At 46.8% G+C, this 22,332-nt stretch overlaps 1 protein-coding gene across 1 annotated transcript in view; it reads right to left on the reverse strand.

Moving 5' to 3' along the window:
• Positions 1-16,581: 16,581 nt before the first annotated feature.
• The window catches only part of CFAP97D2 (CFAP97 domain containing 2), a 38,962-nt gene continuing 33,211 nt past the window's right edge, over positions 16,582-22,332 (reverse strand). The window contains exons 4-5 of the mRNA XM_075590458.1: positions 22,091-22,283; positions 16,582-20,419 (exon numbers count right to left, since the gene is read on the reverse strand). Coding sequence (XP_075446573.1) covers positions 19,997-20,419; positions 22,091-22,283 — 616 coding nt within the window. The 3' untranslated portion in view covers positions 16,582-19,996. The remainder of the gene's footprint in view (positions 20,420-22,090; positions 22,284-22,332) is intronic.

A 22,332-nucleotide genomic window follows, 5' to 3' on the forward strand; every position in this document is an offset into this window, starting at 1 on the left:
AGAACTTACGTGACAGGAAGGCAGAAAGATAGTCTGGACCAGCCATGGCTATATATATATGTAATGTGTTGTATTTTGGGCCTGTTTTTTGGTAGCTTCACAATTTATTGCTGTAGTGTTAAATCATGCCCATATTAAATGGGCGTGATGTACCCAGTGTACCAATGAATGGGTGAAGGGTGGGGGTAATTTTAATTGTATTACTAGTGTAGTATTGTAGCAGGAGGTCTCCGGAACAGAACCGTGTTGATTTCAGGTCCGGGGACCCTCTGCTTCCCGAGATACAGGCCCCAGTATGGGAAGCCGGTATCTTCTATGCACGTACATTTCCTGCGTCACGTGACCGGGACATTTACATGCATAGGAGATACCGGCTTCCCATAACGGGGCCTATATCTCAGGAAGCAAGGGGTCCCCGGACCTGAAATCAATGCGGCTCTGCTCTGGAGACCCCCTGCTACAATACACTAGTAATAACATTTTTAAAAAAATGAAATTACGACGACATTTGCGCAGAGAGAGGCGTCTCTCTCTCTCTCTCTGCAGCAGAAACAACTCGCCGGGTGAGCCCTTTACACAGGAGCGATCATCTCGTCGCCGGCTACTCACCATATTTGCAAATGTTGCCATCACTGGTATTCTGAGCTTTCTACATACCATGATAGCAACGCTGGCAAAAATAGCAATTTAAAAACCCTGGCGATTTTTTCTATCGGACTTCACTGCATGAGGCCCTAGGTCTCCTATGGAATGTGATCATCGCAGTATTAACATTTTGGATCTTACTTTTTATCATGATGCTGGCAATACTATCTTACAGGCAGTCTCGGGTCACACTTATAATGTTATGAATGTTATAATAATGAAGGCGATTCCGTAAGGGCAGTTGCCACAATAAAAAGAAATAGCAGCGAAGGTAATTCTTTTCCTTCTGAAGCCACTGCAGGATTAGGCAGAGTAAAAGCCAGAGGATAGTAAGAAATAAAGCAACCGCATAGGTTGGCACTATAAAAGTGGTTAATAAAATAGAAATCCAAGAAAGGTCATGGTTTAAAATGAATTATGTATGTACAGTATGTATGTCTTTATTTATATAGCACCATTAATGTACATAGCGCTTCGCAGCAGTAATACACGTGACAATCATATAAATAACAAATAATATAAATAACAGATCATTGGAATAAGTGCTTCAGACATAAAAGTAACATTTAGGAATTGCCTAATTTAGGAATTTAGGAATTCCTACCAATCGAATTGGTAGGTAGGAAGAACGTACAGAGACAGTAGGAGGGCATTCTGGTAAGAACGTCTGCAAGGGGCCAAGATTTATGTATGAGGTGTATAGTATCAGCCATGGAGCTACTCATATGCTCAAATTATGGATTATATTGGCTATACTTTTAGAAATTTGAAATTAAGATTCATAGAACATCTACAGTCAATATCACAAAAGAATGAAAGTTACCCACTACATCGACATTTTGTTTACCATCATGCAGGGATCCCACAAAGAATTAAAATGTGAGGAATAGAAAGAATTGTTAAAAATAAGAGAGGGGTACTATGTTACTAAGGAGAGAATTGTATTGGACTTTTCATTTAAAATCTGAGGAATTAATCTATCAGGAATGAATAATCAATTTGACCATAAGCCATCTTATTACCTTTGTATAAATAAGGAGTGTGTTTTTGCATGTCTTAGGCCTCGGGCATGGTCAGCGCTTATGCGCTGACCCGTGCTGAGGCGTGCTTACGCTTGGCACTGAGCCCCTGCAGCCGCAATGAGTGCGGCTTTAGCAGGGGCTCGCTTACGCAAGCGTGCGGAAGCGTGTCTTAGCGCTCATTTTCGCTCTCATGGGAGCGCAGGGCCGGTCACGTGAGCGGTTTGCCCAATGAGGGCGAACCAGCTCCGTGACGTCACTGGCCCGGCCCCGACACTCCCCCGGACGGCGCGCCTCAGCGCGCCTCCGCCCGGCATCACTAACCATGGACGCAGCCTTAGGCAGGTCTGCAACCCTGCCTTTCACCATTATCACCGAGCACACAGTGCTTCCACTGCAGCAAGGGATTCTGGGAAATTACATGCAAATGAGCACACAGTGCCACCTTTTGCTTCAAAACCATATAACATGGTCCCTTTAAGCTTTTGCTTGCTGCATTTTACAGCTTTGAGCACAGCCTGGGTTAAGATGCATAGCCAGTAAACCCACCCACAGGCAGCCGTTTCAACCTTAATGGGTCTCATCAGTGTGGGGTTGGTTATATTGGCTTTGCAAAATGAAGCTTGGGATAGGTTTCACCACACTCAGTTAAGTTATGGTGGGTAAAATAAGTGACAAAACCCTCCACAGTAAAGCATATAGCAAATGGAAATATTACTGTATGCTCATTTGCATGTTTTAGACAGGTCTGCGACCCTGCCTTTCACCATTATCACCCAGCACACAGTGCTTCCACTGCAGCAAGGGATTCTGGGAAATGACATGTTAATGAGCACACAGCTACCTTTTGCTTCAAAACCATATAACATTGTCCCCTGTATGCTTTTGCTTGCTGCATTTCACATCTTTGAGCACAGCCTGGGTTAAGATGCATATATTGTGATGCCCGCACCACGTTGTTGCATCTTTTAGTCCCAGATTAAGGCAGAAAACATAGTATTTCTCTATATGGGGTTTATTTACAGGGATAAATAATATACTAACAGGCCCACCGTCTCTTCCTTCCTAAGGGAGCTCAGCCCCACAAGAGCTCAGAAAATCTCTCCTCTGTAGTTCCATTACTATGGACCGGACATTCCCTGCTTCAGCAAGGTCTCATCCTTCCGTCTTCTTCCTGGGATTAACAACCCAGGCAGTCCCATCAAGCTCCACGACCACCGTCCAACGGGCCTAGGGTTCTGTGCCAGCTTTCCTTGCTGGGGAGAACTCTTCTCTGTCCCCTTCTCTGGGCAGCAATCTTTCTCTCTCACCTCTCTTTGTCTCCCTTAAAACACTTCCTTGTTCATTCAGACCAGGCTGATAAGATGCATCTGAGGGTAGCTTATTCAGGGGAAATTAACTCCATGTACGATGGAAAGTCCCATAGCTTCCCTATTCCAGCACCTAGAGTTCAGTGATGGTATCACAATATATATGTATGTATATGTGTACAGTATGTATATGTGTGTGTGTTTATATATATATATATATATATATATATATATATATATATATATATATATATATATATATAAAGCAGAAAATAGCCGTGTTAGTCCAGTTGTGATAGTGCAGAATAAATGAGTTTTTCAGTATTAGGTGATACCTTTTTTATTGGACTAACAATTTATGTCATAGGACAAGCTTTCGAGAGTTCTCCTCTCTTCTTCAGGTCATGCAATACTGATATACAAAGGATTCAATGGCTAAACAGTGTAGAGAGAGGAAAAAAAACAACAACAGATATTTACTGTAGATAAGGTAGGGTGTTAAGTGTTTGAAGCCAGGGGACAGTGTCAAAGAAAGGTGGGGAGGGGAAGGGATGCTGGGGGGGAGAGAAAGTGTAGATAAGAATTGAGAAAAGCAGGATAATTACAAACAATTTTGATAGGGTGTGAGAAAACGCATGTCCGCATTAAGTCCTTTGGTTTTGGTGTCAAAGAGTCTTATCATTCTGAGTTCAAATGTTTTCCGTTCTTGGGTGCTTTTAAACATTCCTGTATATAAGAGCTGAATATATGAATATAAGAGCTACAGGGCCTCTGTAAACTTCTACTTACATTGTTTCAGATGCTCCTGGTCACGCATCGCCATGGTAACGCGGCATCAAATGTCACAGCGGTGGTCATGTGACGTTGCGTTGCCGTGGCAACGTGACGTCATGACGCCAGGACGTCTGAAGCAAGGTAAGGCGCGAGGAGAGGGGGACAGACGGCAGGGGGGCACAGGGAAAAAAGATTGCGCTCTCCTGATGTAATAGATTGTAAAATTGGACTTATTGAGTAGCATTTGAAATGAATATTTGTAGTGAATATAAGTATAATTAAGGTAGTCAGATGACAGTAATTTGTGAGTGTATATTGGATGCTAGTGTTGAGGAAGTCACGCCTCCTCTGACAGAGCAACGTGGCATTGTGAAACACGTGAGGAGTTTTTGCACGGAAGTTTAGCACTTTATGTAATCCCATTTTTCTTCCACCTATGTCTTCTCAATTTTATCTTAGATTAAATAAATAATTGCTTTAAGAAGACTGCTTGAACACTCAATCATATTTTGCTCTGGTTACTGCTGAGAAGGGGATGATCAACCAGCTTGCGGTCTTCATTTGTTTCTGGATGCCCATATGATTTCTTTGTTATCTTGATATACGAGGAGACAAGCACTTACGGGGCTCATGTAAAAAGGAAAAGGCAATTTTGGAGAGTTTCAGCCCTCACAGGGACAAACGTCCTGAATAAGGGTATATGATATGTGTTAAACATAGGGAGGTTGTTGATCCAGGGAGAAATGTAATTCACTAGTGTCAGGAAAGAATTGTTTTTTCCCTTATGGGACATAATTGGCAAATGGTTCACTGGGGGGGTTTTGTTTGGTATCCTCTGCATATATATATATATTACAGCATGAGTATCTTGTCGAATTACAATTTAACAACAGTTGAACTAGAACATGTCTTTATTAAACTTAATCTACTATGTAACTATGTACTATAAATGACACAATGCAGGAAGATATCACACTTCAATGGTTAATAATACCATTGCAAAGAAAGATTAGTAATGAATGAATAATACAATTACACTTCACCTTTCCTCCAGCAGATGGGGCACGAGTCATGTTTGTAACTGGAATTGAAGTCAATCCCAGTCAACTGTAAATCTGATCGCGGTGACCATATTGAATAAGGCCACTTCCACTGTGAAGCTGAGCGTGCATGCGCGCCTGTGTTCAGCGCTATCAAACACATTGCGCCAATGTGTTTGTCCAGAGTGCGCGTGCACGTGCCCGAGAGCGCTCTGTGCTCAGCTGCTTGCCGAGACAATTTTTTTGGTATTTGTCGCGCTTGCCCTGGTCACGTGCGTGGTTCAGCCAATGAGGGCGAACCGCTCACGTGACATCACGGGCACACCCCCCTGCACACCCAAGCACGCCCCCCCCCCTCCACGCGCGCAACTTTCTGGCCAGGAATCGCCAGAGCAACATGAGCTCCTGACGTCACGGCGCACAAGAGCGCTCTCACCCTGGATTTTATAAACATATATTGCATTTTTAATAAAGTGTTAATACTTACACAGGTAATTCTATTGGGCCATTTAAAACCACAATACAGGCATACCCCGCATTAACGTACACAATGGGTCCATAGCATGTATGTAAAGCGAAAATGTACTTAAAGTGAAGCACTACCTTTTTTCCACTTATCAATGCATGTACTGTACTGCAATCGTCCTATACGTGCATAACTGATGTAAATAACACATGTGTAACAGGCTCTATAGTCTCCCCGCTTGCGCACAGCTTCGGTACAGGTAGGGAGCCGGTATTGCTGTTCAGGACGTGCTGACAGGCGCATGCACGAGCTGCCGTTTGCCTATTGGGCGATATGTCCTTACTCACGAGTGTACTTAAAGTGAGTATCCTTAAACAGGGGTATGCCTGTAGTTAAAGAAGCTCAATCAGTTTTTTATTTTATATAAACGTTTTTGCATTTTTTCAGTATAAAAGTGGGGAAAGGGAGAGTGGTGTACAGAAAATAGAAAGGGAGAGGGATAGGAAAGTGAGCGGCACATTGCTTTCCGAACATACATATGCAGTGATTCCACTGTACAGTAGAGGCAACTCTTATTCGAACAAAAACCAGTGGCAATTCCCCAAAAAACCCAGGAAACACCCAGGTACATTCTGAATACATGCCTTAAACTTTCCTTAAACTAGCCCCAGCATTTCTGCATTGATTAATGGCCTATCAGATTAACAGCGGGGGTCCCTGGCAGTCCCATTCAAACTGAATTGGACTGCCAGGGATCCCTGCTGTGTTAATCCTATGGGTCGTTAGTCAATGCAGAAATACCTTAAACGTGCCTCAAACTAGCCCAGAACATACCCAGCACATACCCAGCACATACCCAGAATGTAACCCGGCTAGTTTACGGCAAATGTTAGAATAAACGTTGCCTCTACTGTAGGTACATTTCTCCTATTGACAATAAAGAGATATCAAATATTATGTGACCAATAAAACTACACCTGGGAACCCAAATCCTGTCAAATTTATTTTGTGAGTCTCTCAGAAAACGTGTTAGATTTTCCTTATTTAGTACATGCCAACTACAATCTTCAACCATCAGTTGGCTTGGGGAAGCTTTTCCTAAATGAGCTGCCTGCAATCCAACACCTACCTGCTCAAAAGATGTGTTATCAGTTGCACAACCATCTTTTGTAACATTGCTTTCCAAATTAACTGGCTTTTGAAAAAAGCTTAATTTACCTTGCTATGGGTAGTTTAAAGATATTTGAGGAGTTTGCGCTACTTCAGGGCCGCTGACAGTGGGGACAGCCGGGACAGGTGTCCCGGTTCTGGTGGCTGTGGGGGGGCCCGGCATCCGACACTGCAAGTTGGCCCCAACCTCAGGCCAGGCCCCGGCTCTCCATCAGCTGTAGGCCTCTTCCTCACTGTGTGTCCCACCCCAAGCTTCCAACGCTTGAAGCGTGCAACGGGCCTCTCTGATGTCAGAGTGCCGGATGTCTATAGATGGCGCCTGCGCGCACGTCAGACAGAGTTGGCAAAGGCGCGAAATTGAAGGAGACAGAGCCAAGTGATTTTTTGTGCGATGGCATGATCACGTGACCTGTCTTCTCCAATCAAAGTGAAATTACATTTTCAAAGTGACACCATTTTTCTTTTTTGTATGCCGGTGGTAAACACACACAACACAAACAACATACACAACACACACAAAATTAAAGTTAATTTTCATACCGGGGGAAAGTTTCAGATGCTGCATCTGAAAAAATGCTCGTGGATCGGGATGTGAGGTAGGGAAGTGACGTCCGTGCCGGAACGTCATTGCCACGCCTCCAAATATTCATTGCCACGCCCCCAAATCGCGCCCGCTGCATACCCTGCAAAGCCATGAAAAAGCTCAGGCTTTAGCAAGAGTATTGCAGCGTGTGTGCGCCTCCCCTCCGTTCCGTCTGCCATAGTATAGACGCAGCCTTAGCTTCCGGTGCGCGCTGACTTTGGAAGCTCAGCATGGGGCAGAGTAAGGAAGAGGTCTGCAGCTGATGGAGAACAGGGGCCCGGCCAGAGGTCAGGTTCAACTTGCAGTGCCGGCTGCTGGGCCTAACCATCCCCAAGGTAAGTCTATTTTTTATACAGGTATGTATTGGGGAGGGTATTTTTATATGTATTGGGGAGGGTATTTTTATATGTATTGGGGAGGGTATTTTTATATGTATTGGGGGGAGGGGGGTCTTTTAATATGTATTGGGGGGAGTGGGGTCTTTTTATAAGTGTTAGGGGGAGTGGGGATCTTTTATATGTATTGCGGGGGGGTCTTTTTATATGTATGGGGAGAGGGGGGATCTTTTTATATGTATTGGGGGGAGTGGGGTCTTTTTATATGTATTAGGGGGAGTGGGGATCTTTTATATGTATTGAGGGGAGGGGGGGTCTTTTTATATGTATTGGGGGGAGGGGGGGTCTTTTTATATGTATTGGGGGAGGGGGGATCTTTTATATGTATTGGGGGGAGTGGGGTCTTTTTATATGTGTAACGGGTATTCCCCCCCCCAATCGCAGATATGGTGTGGGTGCGGAGAACATACGTGTTACCAGGTGTGTGTGGTGCGTTACCTGTTGGCTCACAGGAGGGATGAGCTTCCGCCACGGGGAACCTGGGGCAATTACAATACTATGGACAACCACTTACAATAGGTGCAGCGCCTCCACCTGCAATGGCTCCCAATAGAGGGGGAGGGGTTCCTCGCAGGACAATCACAATAATCACTTAGACAGGAAGTAATATAACTAAGGACTTTACTAACATGCAATATAACATATCACGGCAATACCTTTATATAACCTGTGTCCCTCTCTAGAGGAGACACCTACTGCGTCGCACAGGACGCTTCCCCAACACCAGGTGATCCCACCCAGTGTCCAAAGAAACTCCACCCAATGTCCCGCACTCTTGCAGAGAGTCAGTGGGTGACTGCGCAGTCACAGTTACACTAAAGGCCCGTTGGTGCACTTAGAACTGTAGATACCTGCCGAGCACTCCGGTGCTGGGATCAGCAACGCTTCACAAAGGGTCAGACGTGCGATGAATCCGTCTGATCCTATCCTGGCGATATTCTCTGTGGACCCCAACGTGGGTCCGAACTCCGTCACTGGAACCACAGCATCCGCTGAGTCCCTATCTGACGATATAGCAACGTGACACACACTGCACTATAGGCCGTCCCTATAGCACAGCATCCTTAAGTGGCTTAAGGGGAAACTCCTAGGGCATGCGGGGTGCCTATCCTATGCAGGTAGGTCCCTGCACCCACCCTACTCGTAGCATGGGCCTTGGGCCATGGCTCCCCGGATTGGTTACCGCTATGAACCCCCCAGTTGCCTCATACTACGCACAACGCTCTGCAGACTAACGCTCAGCCCACTTGTCCCTCGCTATTCTCCAGCTCTAACTACAGCAAGTGACAGGGGTCCCTAACCTGAGACTGTCCCTGGCAACACTCACTAACCTGGTGGGGAATAAGGGCTGACTTGGACCTTAGGGCCGCTGGCCTAGTGCAGGGAGTCCCTGATTCCTGCACCCTACCTCTTTCCTTGGGCTCCTGACTCTGACTAGCGTGCTCCAAGCCCGCGAAATGTATCTCTTTCTGGCCCAGTGTAATCCTGCAGCCCTATTGGCTCCTATGAGGCACCTGGTGCCTTTCTCGCTATGCCCCATGGGAGTTGTAGTCCCATGGAGCCTAGAAACACATTGGGACCGCGTGCGCACTTGCCCTGCGCATGCGCGAGTATATAGGGGCCGCCTCAACCTTTCCCTACTCTGCTCTGGCACTCGCGCAACTCTCCCTAACTCTGGGGTTCCTCCTGCGCATGCGCAAGCTGCTCGGGGGCCTCTTGCGCTAGCTGTCCCCTGCGCATGCGCCACGCGCAGAGCAATGGCGGCGCCAGGATTACCGAGCCGCCGGGACCTTAGCGACGCGACCGCGGCCGTAGCAACGGCCCAATCGCGTCCCCAGCAACCGGCAACCTGCAGGGGAAGACGCGCTGCTCCCTCCTCGGCCCCCACCCTCTGGAATGGCCGTCGGGTCTGCCGCTGGCCTCCGGCAGTATCCGCCATCGTCCGTGGCCACGAAGGCTCTAAGGGAGGTCGAAGGGAGCAAAGGGTGACCTGGCTACACTCTCCCCCTGGTGAAAAACCCAACGCCCTCGCTTTGGGAACGACATTACTTGGCACAATTTTACACAATGAAAAATTGCATGGCATAATTGATACACTTAGCAGGTCAACTGTAACATCCCTGAAACCTGACACATCACACCCATTATTACCCGAGGCCAGCTGAGTATCAGCTGCTTGCTGAGACAATTTGTGGGGTGCCCCTAACTGATCAGGTGGGGGTACCTCACTTTTGCGTCCGTGAGCCTCCCCGGTGTGAATCTCTCGGAGAGCACACTCTGGGATAACAGTCACTGGTTCAGTACTACTTCCTCCCCCTGGTGGAAGGAATAGCACAGTGTCTTTCAAACCAACCTTTACTTGGTCATCCAGGGCCTGGAAGCAGCAGGCCAGGCGGCCAGGACCTTTCCCGCGGTCCACTACTTGGCGAATGGGTCGCTTCTCTTTGAGCGCAAAGGAGGCAACTTCTACTAGATCCTTTGCCACACAGTCCTTGTCCCTACATACGTGCGCAGCTTCCACTGAGAAGCGAGAATCGGACACTGTCTCTTTACTCAAAGTCTCTGCTTCACCTGGCAGGGGGTAAAGGGTAGACACCTTACCACTGCGGTGATTCACGGTGGCCAACAGGTCCTCAGAGACGCTGTCAGTTCCCACCTCAGCTGTCTTGGGGCTCGTCCACAACACCTCTGGGACAGTCCACTTACTGTCCTTAAGCTCGGGAGGATTGGATCCCAGTCCTGGGACCATTTGGGTTGAAGCGCACGGGCTCTCACTCAGATCAGGAACCGTAACTCTGACCTGTTGCACGGCCACCTCCATCGGAGCCTGTGGGGAGCAAGGGGGTTCCTTACCACTCTGCTGGCTTGCGATGGGTTTCTCTTCTTCGGGAACGATAGGCAGTGGGTACTGGTCCACTCGCACTGTGGGACAGCTATCTTCTAGGGGGGACACCTCCGCCAGGACGCGATGTCGAGTGGAGCCATTCGCCCTGGTGTCCAGACTTAAGAAGCTATCGTGCTCCGCGGTCACCTGGAGGCTCACACTCAACACCCCTGGAGCAGTCAACTCACCCTTGTCGTCGTCAACAGGTACTGATCCCAAGCCTGGGACCGATGGTACCTCTGTAGGCCGGACTGGCCGTGGTATGGCACACGGGCCCATATCAGGATTCACAACATCTGGATACACTTCCTCTAGGGCACACGGGCCCACCTCAGGCTCTGTATCCGCCGAAATCGTTGACTCGATGACTTCACTCGAGTGGTCCGCCGGCCGGCGCATCACCACAAGTGGTTGGTCGCTGAAATCACTAAAAGAAGATGGGGGTACAGACACCTTACCCTGTGATTCCTCTGTATCATTGCTGGGGTGGTTCGCCGGTAGGCGCATCGCCACCGATGGGACTTCAACTTCTTTACTGGAAAATTCTGAAGATGGCAGCAGTACAGGCTTCATGAACTGTGCCCCGCAATCTTTACACCTGTCTCCCCAGGCCACTGTACAACGTGTGCAGTCATATTTGTTACAGACACACCGTATGCACCCGTCCTCGCTCTCCCTTTCCACCTTGCATGTTACCATGTGCTGGAATACACCATACGCCGTACCACCAGACATGCTAATGTCATCTTGTAAGCACTGACACAACAGAATGGATACCTCCCCGGCTTTTGCCTGCCAGACTTCAAACTGCAGAGGGGGTACATCGCTGCATATTGTACTTTCCTTATGGGGAACAGAAATTGCTGATTGCTGTTCACTGTGCTCCCTCCCCCTGGTGGACGGTAAGGGAGGGGCGCTTTCTATCAAGGACTCGTTCTGGCTTGGTGCTAAGCCACTCGTGTTGCACGGGCGGGGCTTAGGATTTCCCGCCAATCCCGGACATATTTCTGCAATCTCATTCTGCACCGTGAGCGTGGTACCACGCGCATGCTGCTCACTTTGGGGGAAGTTGCCAGGGTGCGGGGTCCGCGTATACTAAAGGGTAACCCTCAGGGGGGCACCCGGGCATAAACAAAGTGGCGGGGGACTCTGACAGGCATATATCCCACTCTGAGTTCACCACAAAAAGCATCGAACGCCACCGGGAGGTGGGGTCTTGATCTACATCTAATGGACAGGTGTACGTCCACCCGGGGATTTTACGCATATGCCCCCAGACCTCCTGCGTGGTTATATGTGAGGGATGGCCTCCGACGGCCACCACACGGCGGGGACTAAAATCTTGCCTCAAAGCCCAGGCAAGGACCTCGCGTCCAGACTTGACAAACATGGTGGACACAAAAATAGGAATGGAACAATTTGAAAAAATGGTAAACAGGGCACCCCAGGTCTATCTCAGCAGCGCCTCCAAATTTAACGGGTATTCCCCCCCCAATCGCAGATATGGTGTGGGTGCGGAGAACATACGTGTTACCAGGTGTGTGTGGTGCGTTACCTGTTGGCTCACAGGAGGGATGAGCTTCCGCCACGGGGAACCTGGGGCAATTACAATACTATGGACAACCACTTACAATAGGTGCAGCGCCTCCACCTGCGATGGCTCCCAATAGAGGGGGAGGGGTTCCTCGCAGGACAATCACAATAATCACTTAGACAGGATGTAATATAACTAAGGACTTTACTAACATGCAATATAACATATCACGGCAATACCTTTATATAACCTGTGTCCCTCTCTAGAGGAGACACCTACTGCGTCGCACAGGACGCTTCCCCAACACCAGGTGATCCCACCCAGTGTCCAAAGAAACTCCACCCAATGTCCCGCACTCTTGCAGAGAGTCAGTGGGTGACTGCGCAGTCACAGTTACACTAAGGGCCCGTTGGTGCACTTAGAACTGTAGATACCTGCCGAGCACTCCGGTGCTGGGATCAGCAACGCTTCACAAAGGGTCAGACGTGCGATGAATCCGTCTGATCCTATCCTGGCGATATTCTCTGTGGACCCCAACGTGGGTCCGAACTCCGTCACTGGAACCGCAGCATCCGCTGAGTCCCTATCTGACGATATAGCTACGTGACAAACACTGCACTATAGGCCGTCCCTATAGCACAGCATCCTTAAGTGGCTTAAGGGGAAACTCCTAGGGCATGCGGGGTGCCTATCCTATGCAGGTAGGTCCCTGCACCCACCCTACTCGTAGCACGGGCCCTGGGCCATGGCTCCCCGGATTGGTTACCGCTATGAACCCCCCAGTTGCCTCATACTACGCGCAACGCTCTGCAGACTAACACTCAGCCCACTTGTCCCTCGCTATTCCCCAGCTCTAACTACAGCAAGTGACAGGGGTCCCTAACCTGAGACTGTCCCTGGCAACACTCACTAACCTGGTGGGGAATAAGGGCTGACTTGGACCTTAGGGCCGCTGGCCTAGTGCAGGGAGTCCCTGACTCCTGCACCCTACCTCTTTCCTTGGGCTCCTGACTCTGACTAGCGTGCTCCAAGCCCGCGAAATGTATCTCTTTCTGGCCCAGTGTAATCCTGCAGCCCTATTGGCTCCTATGAGGCACCTGGTGCCTGTCTCGCTATGCCCCATGGGAGTTGTAGTCCCATGGAGCCTAGAAACACATTGGGACTGCGTGCGCACTTGCCCTGCGCATGCGTGAGTATATAGGGGCCGCCTCAATCTTTCCCTACTCTGCTCTGGCATTCGCGCGACTCTCCCTAACTCTGGGGTTCCTCCTGCGCATGCACGAGCTGCTCGGGGGCCTCTTGCGCTAGCTGTCCCCTGCGCATGCGCCACGCTCAGAGCAATGGCGGCGCTAGGATTACCGAGCCGCCGGGACCTTAGTGACGCGACCGCGGCCGTAGCAATGGCCCGCTCGCGTCCCCGGCAACCGGCAACCTGCAGGGGAAGACGCGCTGCTCCCTCCTCGGCCCCCACCTTCCGAGCCTCCGGCAGTACCCGCCATCGTCCGTGGCAACGGAGGCTCCAAGGGAGGTCGAAGGGAGCAAAGGGTGACCTGGCTACATATGTATTGGGGGAGTGGGGTCTTTTATATGTATTGGGGGAGTGTGAATATGTATTGGGGGAGTGTGAATATGTATTGGGGGAGTGTAGGTCTTTTTAATATGTATTGGGGGTGTGGGTGGGGGTCTTTTTAATATATATTGGGGGTGTGGGTGGGGGCTTTAATATGTATTGGGGGGGTCTTTTTTTTACTATGTATTGGGTGGGTGAGGGTCTTTTTATATGTATTGGGGGTGGGTGGGGGTCTTTTTTATTATGTATTGGGGGTTGGGTGTTTTTATATGTATTGGGGGCGTGGGGGTCTTTTTAATATGTATTGGTGGGGAGTGGGGGTCTTTTTAATATGTATTGGTGGGGAGTTGGGGTCTTTTTAATATGTATTGGGGGGATGTGGGGGTCTTTTTAATATGTATTGGGGGAGTGGGGGTCTTTTTATATGTATTGGGGGTGGGGTCTTTTTTATTATGTATTGGGGGTTGGGGTTTTTTTATGTATGGGGTGGGGGTCTTTTTATTATATATTAGGGGGTGGGTGGGGGTCTTTTTATTATGTATTGGGGTGGGGTTTTTTGGTATGTATTTTGTGGGGGGGGTTGAGTGCGAGTGGGGTAATTGACATAAGGTGGGGGCGAGTAAGAGAGGGTGTGAGGGTGGGAGTGAGGAAAAGAGGTGGTAAGAGTGAGACGCAGGGGAGATAAATACATGTGAGGTGGGAGGGGGGAGAGTGAGAGGGGGTGAGTGAGGAAGAGGGTGTGAGACAGAGGGGGGAAAAATACATGGGAAGAGAGGGGTAAATAGAGGGGAGAGTGAAGTGTGAAATGGGGGGGCCCGCAATACCGCTGACAGGGGGGGGGGGCACGTAACTCTAGTCTGTAGTAAACAAAAACAAATCTGTAGTAAACTAAAAGAAACAAAATTGTGTAAGCGTACAATGCTGAAAGTAGAATGTGACCAATGAAAAGATGTTCAAAAGAATCAAATTAAAACTCACCTGTGATATTATGTATATGTAGCCCTCTTTCCTACGCTCTAGAGTGTCTACTGGTACTGTACACACCTGCTGGCTCAGGGAGATCTGGGCCTCCGCTAGCTGGGAGCCTGGGGTAATAGGAATAGTATGTGCAGCGCCTCCACTTACCCAGGATCCCCAGTGAGTGAGATTCCCCTAGGCAAGAACAATAGCAACACACATCAGATTGAAACTGTTTACTACTAAGCATTGATAGAACTTTATCTTATAGGCAAAGCAATAACACACATAACACATGATATATCATTAACCGATGACTTGCAATATAACACCTGTGGCTCGGCCACTCCCATAAGGAGAAATGTCTCTGTCCCATCACCGCGTGTCCCCACACCATGTCCATATAACTAAAGATATGTATATAGGCTCAGTCCTTTGGTCACTCCACCTAGTGTCCCCAAAGAGTGTTCCCTAAGGCGGGATCAGCGCCTGTTGACCGGTGTTGGTGCACTTTCGTAAATACCTTCTGGTCACTGTGGTGACCGGCAACAACTTCACAAAGGATCCGCCGATCCAGCGCAGTCTCTCCCGAGTAGTGGATGATGCACAGCAGCCTGGGCCCAAACGACTGTCACCAACCGCAGCTCCGCAACACTGTGTCCCCATCTGTCTATGCAGTAAGGGTCATGTGTCGCTACCAATATAGGGCGTCCCTGCAGCACCACAAGCTATGGTGACTCAGGGAATACTCTGGGGCCTGAGGGGAAATCTGGCCTATGCAGGTGGGTCACTGACCCCCTGCATACACACTACCTCTCCCCTTGCTCCTCCGGTGCCCTCGGACTAGCGTGATCTCTCCCCCACGCTTCCCTTTCCTGCCTCCCGCAATCCCTGCACCCCTATTCGCTCCCTGGCGTCAGGTGACTTCGCGGAGGCTCGTGGGAGTTGTAGTTTACTTGCTAAGCCTCTTCTGATTGGCCAGCCGTTCGCGCACTTTGCACTGCGCATGCACGAACCCTCTCCGCTCTAACAGCCGCTCCTGACTATTGCGCAACAACATGGCGGCGCCCTGTGCTGCCGGGCCGCTGCGGAACCTTCCTAACACTTCCTGCAGCGAAGGTAGAAGCAAACTGAGACATCCCTACATATAGATAGTTAAAAAGAGGCACAATATACAGTAGAGGTTTGCCCTGTAAAGAAGAAGTGTGGAGGAGACACAGACTATAAGTACAATAGGTGGACCCACCTTTTTGAAGCAAAATGTTCTCGGGCTATTTTTGTCTGCATCAATATTGAATTTCTTTGCTCCGGGTAAGACACCAGAGGACATTGAAGAAATTATATCTGGAAATAAAACGTACTTCTTGGTGTGTATATATATATATATATATATATATATATATATATATATATATATAGTATGATATATCTAATACTTGTAGACAGTGCTTAAAGATGCAGAAAAAGCAATACCCTACATGTGTGTTTGTTTTTTTAAATAAATCTGTTCTGTACTATGAGAATTAAAAAAAAAACAAAAAAACACGTCTGAATGACATTTTTTAGTAAGCATTTTGATTCTATAGAGCAACCATTTACAAAGTCACATCCCTTTCCTCTTCTGAAACACTCTGACACACCCCTTTTCGAGCCCAGCCCTCTCTCTAGCAGTGCACCAATTGTATCTAGTGACTGCCTGGTCACATGCTTTTCCCCACAGAACTTTGCATCTTGGGTCCTCCTGCTGAACTGACAGCCATTTAGTGAACCCCGAGCCGAATCTTCGCCTATCGATCACAGGAGAACAGATTGGTCAAGCAACTTTTTTTTTAAACTTGGACTGCTGCTTTAACTTGTGAATATGTGAAAGCCTGGCTCAGTTTTTTATGCTCATATTGGTTCACATTTCATTGGCGTGTCTGGCACATTCAACATCATGCAGTGCACACGTCAGGCTTGTGGTTTTCTTACAGTATGAGGATAGTATTGAGGTATGTGTTAGACGTGCATGTGTATTATCACTTTTCTTACTTACTTTTTACTGTATGATGATCCCTTGAGACCTTAGCAATTTTGTAAGCACCACAAAGATTAGATGCATTTATTTCTGTTTTTCTAACCAGCTGGGTGCCAAACGGCCTTGCAAAGAGAGCCCACTAAGTAAGTATGTAACGTCAGATGACAGCAAAAGGTAGATCTTGTTTGATTAAAGAAAAATCAGACACCACTTAAAGATAAAGATTCATGTTTAATGCAAAAAAAAAAATCTAATTTTCTTAATGCTTGTAATGGGCTTGTAATGCACAATCGTACTCAAATAGTTAATATACAATGCAGCACAAGAAAAACAAATTTCTTATAATACACCCATGCTTGATTGTATACCAAAGAGATGCCAGCAGATAAGCGCCCAAAGCACAGGTCTCTTGTTTCAGAGTCATTTCCTGCAATGCAGGTGTCCAGACAAAGTCAGGGTAACCGCTTCACTAATGGAAAATATAATTCTACTGCAAGTAACGGTCACATCACAACACGCCCACAAGCTGCAGACTCTATTTTTTGTTTTTGTTTGATTGAATACTCTTTCTTCCATGAAAACAATTATTTGACACATGCACATTGAACCGAGCAGAAGAGATATGAACATTTTCAGTGTCCTTTGGGTAAATCTTTTCTAGGGCAGTATTTCCAAACTTCAGTCCTCAGGGAACCTCAACAGGTCAGGTCTTAATATATCCCTGCTCCAGCACAGATGGCTCAGTCAAAATGACTGAGCCGCTGATTGACAAACCTGTGCTGGAGCAGGGATATCCTTAAGACCTGACCTGTTGGGGTTCCCTGAGGACTGGAGTTGGGAAACACTGATATAGGGAATGATTGAAACGTACGTGGAACACCTCCACTTCTGTTTCCTGTATCTAGGGACTAAACATGTCACATGATCGCTACAGGAGTGGTCACATGAGGTGGAAGGACGGGGGCACTCAGGTGGCGCTGCACCCCGGCACTGAAAAGATTAAAACATGAGCCCATGCTGATTGATTTTGTTTTTGTGCATATTTGTTTACTTACTTTAAGAGATCTATACTTGCCCTTTCCCATCATTTTTTTTATATTTAAAAGTCCTTTGTGATGTTCAGGAGATATAAGCTTTTGAAATATTAAGTATTCTGGGAAGTTAAAATATAGCTCTCCCCAGAGCCCAGGTGCCATGACAACCTCAGAAGCTAGGGCTCCACAAATACACTCGTCTGCTCTCCCGTGGCGAGTTGATATTAGACAGCTGATGAGTAGGGCGGGCATGAAGAAGAGCAGGACTGAAGACCATGGTAGTGGAGCGGCACAGGAGGAAGACAGCTGGCGGCGGGAGAAGAGGACCCAGGACCATGTTAGTGGGGCAGGGCAGCAGAGGAGGAAGGCAGCAGCCAGCAGGAGAAGAGCACTGAGGACCATTTCAGCGGAGCAGGGCGGCACAGGAGCAGAGCTGACTTACGGTGTTTGCCGCTGCTACAGCGCAACTCCTCCCTGGCCCGTTCTCCTGCTCCATTCACATGGTCTCAGAGCTCTTCATCTGCTGCCACCGCTGCTCGCTGTCTTAACTCCTCTGCGGCGCTGCTCCACTTATATGGGTCCTCTTCTCCTGCCACCAGATGTCTACCTCCTGTGCTGCTCCGCTCCGCTCCCATGGTCTTCAGTCCTCCTCTTCTTCCTCTGCTGTCCACTGCCTTCCCCCTCTGCTGCCCTGCTCCACCGAAGCCAGGTAAGTGAGAGGGGAAGGAGGGGGATGAGAGGAGTTTAGGGAGAGGAAAAGAAGTGGGATGAGAACAAGAGGAGGGGAGTGAGAAGAAGAGGAGAGGGTTGAGAAGAAGAGGAGAGGGTTGAGAGGAGGGGGTTGAGAAGAAAGGGAGGGGGTTGAGAAGAAGAGGATTGGGTGAGAAGAAGTGGAGGTTGTGAGAAGAAGAGGAGTGAGGTGAGAAGAAGAGGAGTGAGGTGAGAGAAAGAGGAGAAGGAGAGGGGAGTTTGTGAACCCCAATAATAAATACAGAAATTCCATAGTTTTTCCATGAAAACTTTCTTGAATCAAAACCAGTGTTTTCTTAAATATTCAATAGGGTTTATATTAACCAATTGCATGTCTTTTAAAAATGATGTATGAATTAGACAAACAATGAGTAATTAAGAGTCGGTATGTGCAAAAGTAAGGGAAACCGTGGTTTTATCAGCTAAATTAAAGGGCATAATTAGAATCAGGTGTTTAAATAATTAGGTAAATCTTCAGGTGTGAGTTTGGGAAGCCCCACCCTATATAAAGATCAGAAACTTTGTTTGTTTGGTCTTCACCATACAGGTGTGTGGAAACACGTCATGCCACGATCAAAAAAAATCTCTGAGGACCTCAGAAAAGCAGTTATTAATGTTCATCAGACTAGAAAGGGTTACAAAACAATTTCTAATGATTTAGGGCTAAACCAATCCACTGTCAGACAGATATTCTACAAATGGCAAAAGTTGAAGACCACAGTCACTCTACCCAGGAGCAGCGGTTGTCCTACCAATTTCTCTCCAAGAACAAACCGGCAAATCATCCATAAAGTCCCAAAGAACCCCAGAGTAACATTACAGGATCTGTTGGCTACTCTCACCTTCACTAATGTGTGTGTTCATGACTCAACTATCAGAAAAAGACTGAACAAGAAAGGTATTCATGGAAGGATAATCAGGAGGAAACCACTGTTCTCCAGAAAGAACATTGCTGTTGGTCTGATGTTTGCCAAAGAGCACATAGATGATCCACAAGACTTCTGGAACAATTTTTTCTGGACAGACGAGTCAAAGGTAGAACTTTTTGGCCTCAATGAGAAACGTTATGTTTGGAAATAACAAACACAGTGTTCGAACAGAAGAACATCATCCCAATCATCAAGCATTGTGGTGGGAGTGTGATGGTTTGGGGCTGCTTTGCTTCCTCAGGACCTGGATGGCATACCATCATTGACACAACCATGAATTCTGCATTATATCAGAAGATTTTAGAGGAGAATATCAGGCCATCCGTCTGTGAGCTTAAGCAAAACTGGGTCATGAGTTGAAGCTGTTCTGTAAGGAGGAATGGGCCAAAATTCCTCAAAACCGATGTGAGAGACTGACCAGCAGTTACAGGAAATGCTTAGTTGAAGTCATTGCTGCTCACGGGGACGCCACCAGGTACTGAATGTAAAGGTTCACATACTTTTTCACACATGGATATTGAATATTTGTGGATAAATAAATGTTGAAAAATTTTATTTTTGTGTCATTTGTTTGATCAGGTTATCTGTATCTATTATTAGGACTTGGATTAAGATCTAATAACATTTTAGGTTTGATATATGTGAGAATCATAAAGAGTTCAGACATTTTCTCGTCACTGTATATGTATGTATATAAATATATAATACACACGCACTACATTCACAGGACAAACGTACTAATCGCCTAGTTATAGTCTATTAAACATATCACTGTCGTTAGTTAATTTTTTGGGGTTCTATGTGGGATTACATCAAGTAAGAAGTGATAGAAGGCAGATAGACAGCATAGTCTATAATATGTTAATCTGTATCTGAGTGTTCCTCATCTCCTATGTGTCTCACCCTCATTCTCTTCCTTCTACTCCTCCTCTTTTTCTTTCTCACTCTCTCCCGCTCCTGTCTTCTCATTTTCCAGCTTCTCAGATTTTACTTCCTTGCCAGTGTCGTCTTCATTTCGTGCCTTTCCACCTGCAAAATCTTCACTTCCCACTAGATTGTCCTCCCTAGTCTCATTTTCCATCGCTCCTTCTTCTTTGGTATCTTCCTTGGCTTGACTTGTAAATGTGACATTTCCTTTTCTTTTGCTATCTGTCTCTTTAGCTTTGTCCGCCTTGCTGTTCGCAGCCTCCCCTTTGCTTGCGTCATCTCTTTTCTTTCCATCCTTTTTTCCTGCAAACTCGTCCTTCTCTACTTCTTCACTTTCTCCATTCACGCTTTCTTCTTCAGCTGTGCTGACTTTTTCAGACTCTTTTTTAGATGACTTCCTTTTTTCTTTTGACATCTGTAAAGAGAGAGGAAAAAAAAGTTTTGAAAACATTAACGGGCATGAAACGGGCAATGAAGGAAGTCTGTTTAAACAAGGCGTATTAAGTATTTCTTTTAATTTATTTGAATAGGACTCAAGTCTTCCAAAGCAAGGAGATGTATATTGAACCAGCCTATGAGCAGGGGTGTTGTCAGTATTGTGGCAGAGGTAGGGTATTTTGGGTTGGTGGTGGGGCAACAATGTGACCTGGCATTGCACCAATACACTCTGGTTATATTATGTCAGTGTAAAATGCAGTAAGGTTATACTCCGTTTCAGTACATACTGACACAGAATATATAACCTGACTGCACTACACACTGACACAAAATATAACCTGACTGCAGTATACACTGACACAGAATATAACCTGACTGCAGTATACACTGACACAGAATATAACCTGACTGCAGTATACACTGACACAGAATATAACCTGACTGCAGTATACACTGACACAGAATATAGCCTGACTGCAGTATACACAGGGAGGTCTTAACAGCATTATGGGCCCCCGGGCAAAGCAGTGCACTGGGCCCTGCCAACTCTCCACTACAAGTCATATTTTTTCTCCTTTTACCGAGTTAGCGGGAGATTTGAATGTTGAGGTGGTGTGACAAGGCTGCTTGTACTATTGTGTAAGATAAATGCATGTTTGCTTTCTGAAAAAGTGCACCACCTTTCTCTGTTTTTTTTTTGCTGGGCCAACGATCTTTTTTGTTTCCTTTATCTGAAACTTTACTAACCTTTAATGTGGTGTCCTGAGGTCAGTCAGTATAATGCAGGTATGGTTAATGTTAAACACAGTTTGATGTTACACAGCCATGGGGCAGTCTCTGTTAAAAAGGAAGAGGGCGTTTCCTTCCTGCATATCATTCAGGGTAGATTATACCATGGTATGGGAGGGGGGGGGGGGGTTAAGGTAAGTGATACTGAATGTCATTTATTTTGCAGAGTAAAGACATGCATAGGATGTTTGTGAAAGGTACTGTTTTTGGGGCTTGCTATAGAAAATTGTATGATGGATGAAGTATATTATGTTTGCTAATTGTGTAAGTTTTGGGAGACAACTCCCCTGTGTGGTTTACTTCATTTGGTTTTGTCCTAATTAACCAGTAATAAAAGGGAGGGGGTTTCTTTCCCTGGGGCCCCCCCCTTCTGCACTCCTTGTTGCTGCTATGTGATATGAGGTTGTCGCTTTCTGCACGCCTTATTGCTGATATGAGGATGCAAACTTTCTAATGCAGATATTGCTGGCTACTCTGTGGCTGGAGACATCATGCTGGGGGAACTGGTTGTTGTACACCTGAATGTGGAATACCTAATAAAAAGAAGGTTCAGAGAACAGCAAAAGCCTCTTTCATTCTTCCCAGGTTCTGATGCTGCTTCCTTAAATAAAAAGGCTGGGACTCAACCTTTCACAGCGGGTGATCGGAAAATTAGTGTTAAATTCTGGTCTGTGCATACAGTAGATTAGCATGGGGCCCCTATGCTCGTGGGGCCCCCGGGCCACTGCCCAGTGTGCCCAAGCGTTAAGACGGCACTGGTAACACCAACTGATTGTTTCAACTATTTTATTCATTATTTCAGTTAACTTCATGAACGTCATTTTTATTATATTGCAGAATGGACAGAATCTCACATTACCTTTCCTTGACGTATGAGATACCATCCCCGCGGGTATCTGGCAATACTGTCCATGTACTTTTCTGCTTTCACCCAGTCTTCATGCCACTTTTCAACCCGATACTGAGGCTCACACTTTGAAATTCTATCCAGAATGGTTTGATTCTCTCTGTACACTCTTAACAATTCTTGTTCTCGTTTCTCCTTGTTTAAACTGGTTAGGAAAATAAAAAATATACAGTATATATTTTAGTAATTGAATA

Source organism: Ascaphus truei, chromosome 3 (genome assembly GCF_040206685.1).
Source record: "Ascaphus truei isolate aAscTru1 chromosome 3, aAscTru1.hap1, whole genome shotgun sequence".
NCBI classification, from domain to species: Eukaryota; Metazoa; Chordata; class Amphibia; order Anura; family Ascaphidae; genus Ascaphus; species Ascaphus truei.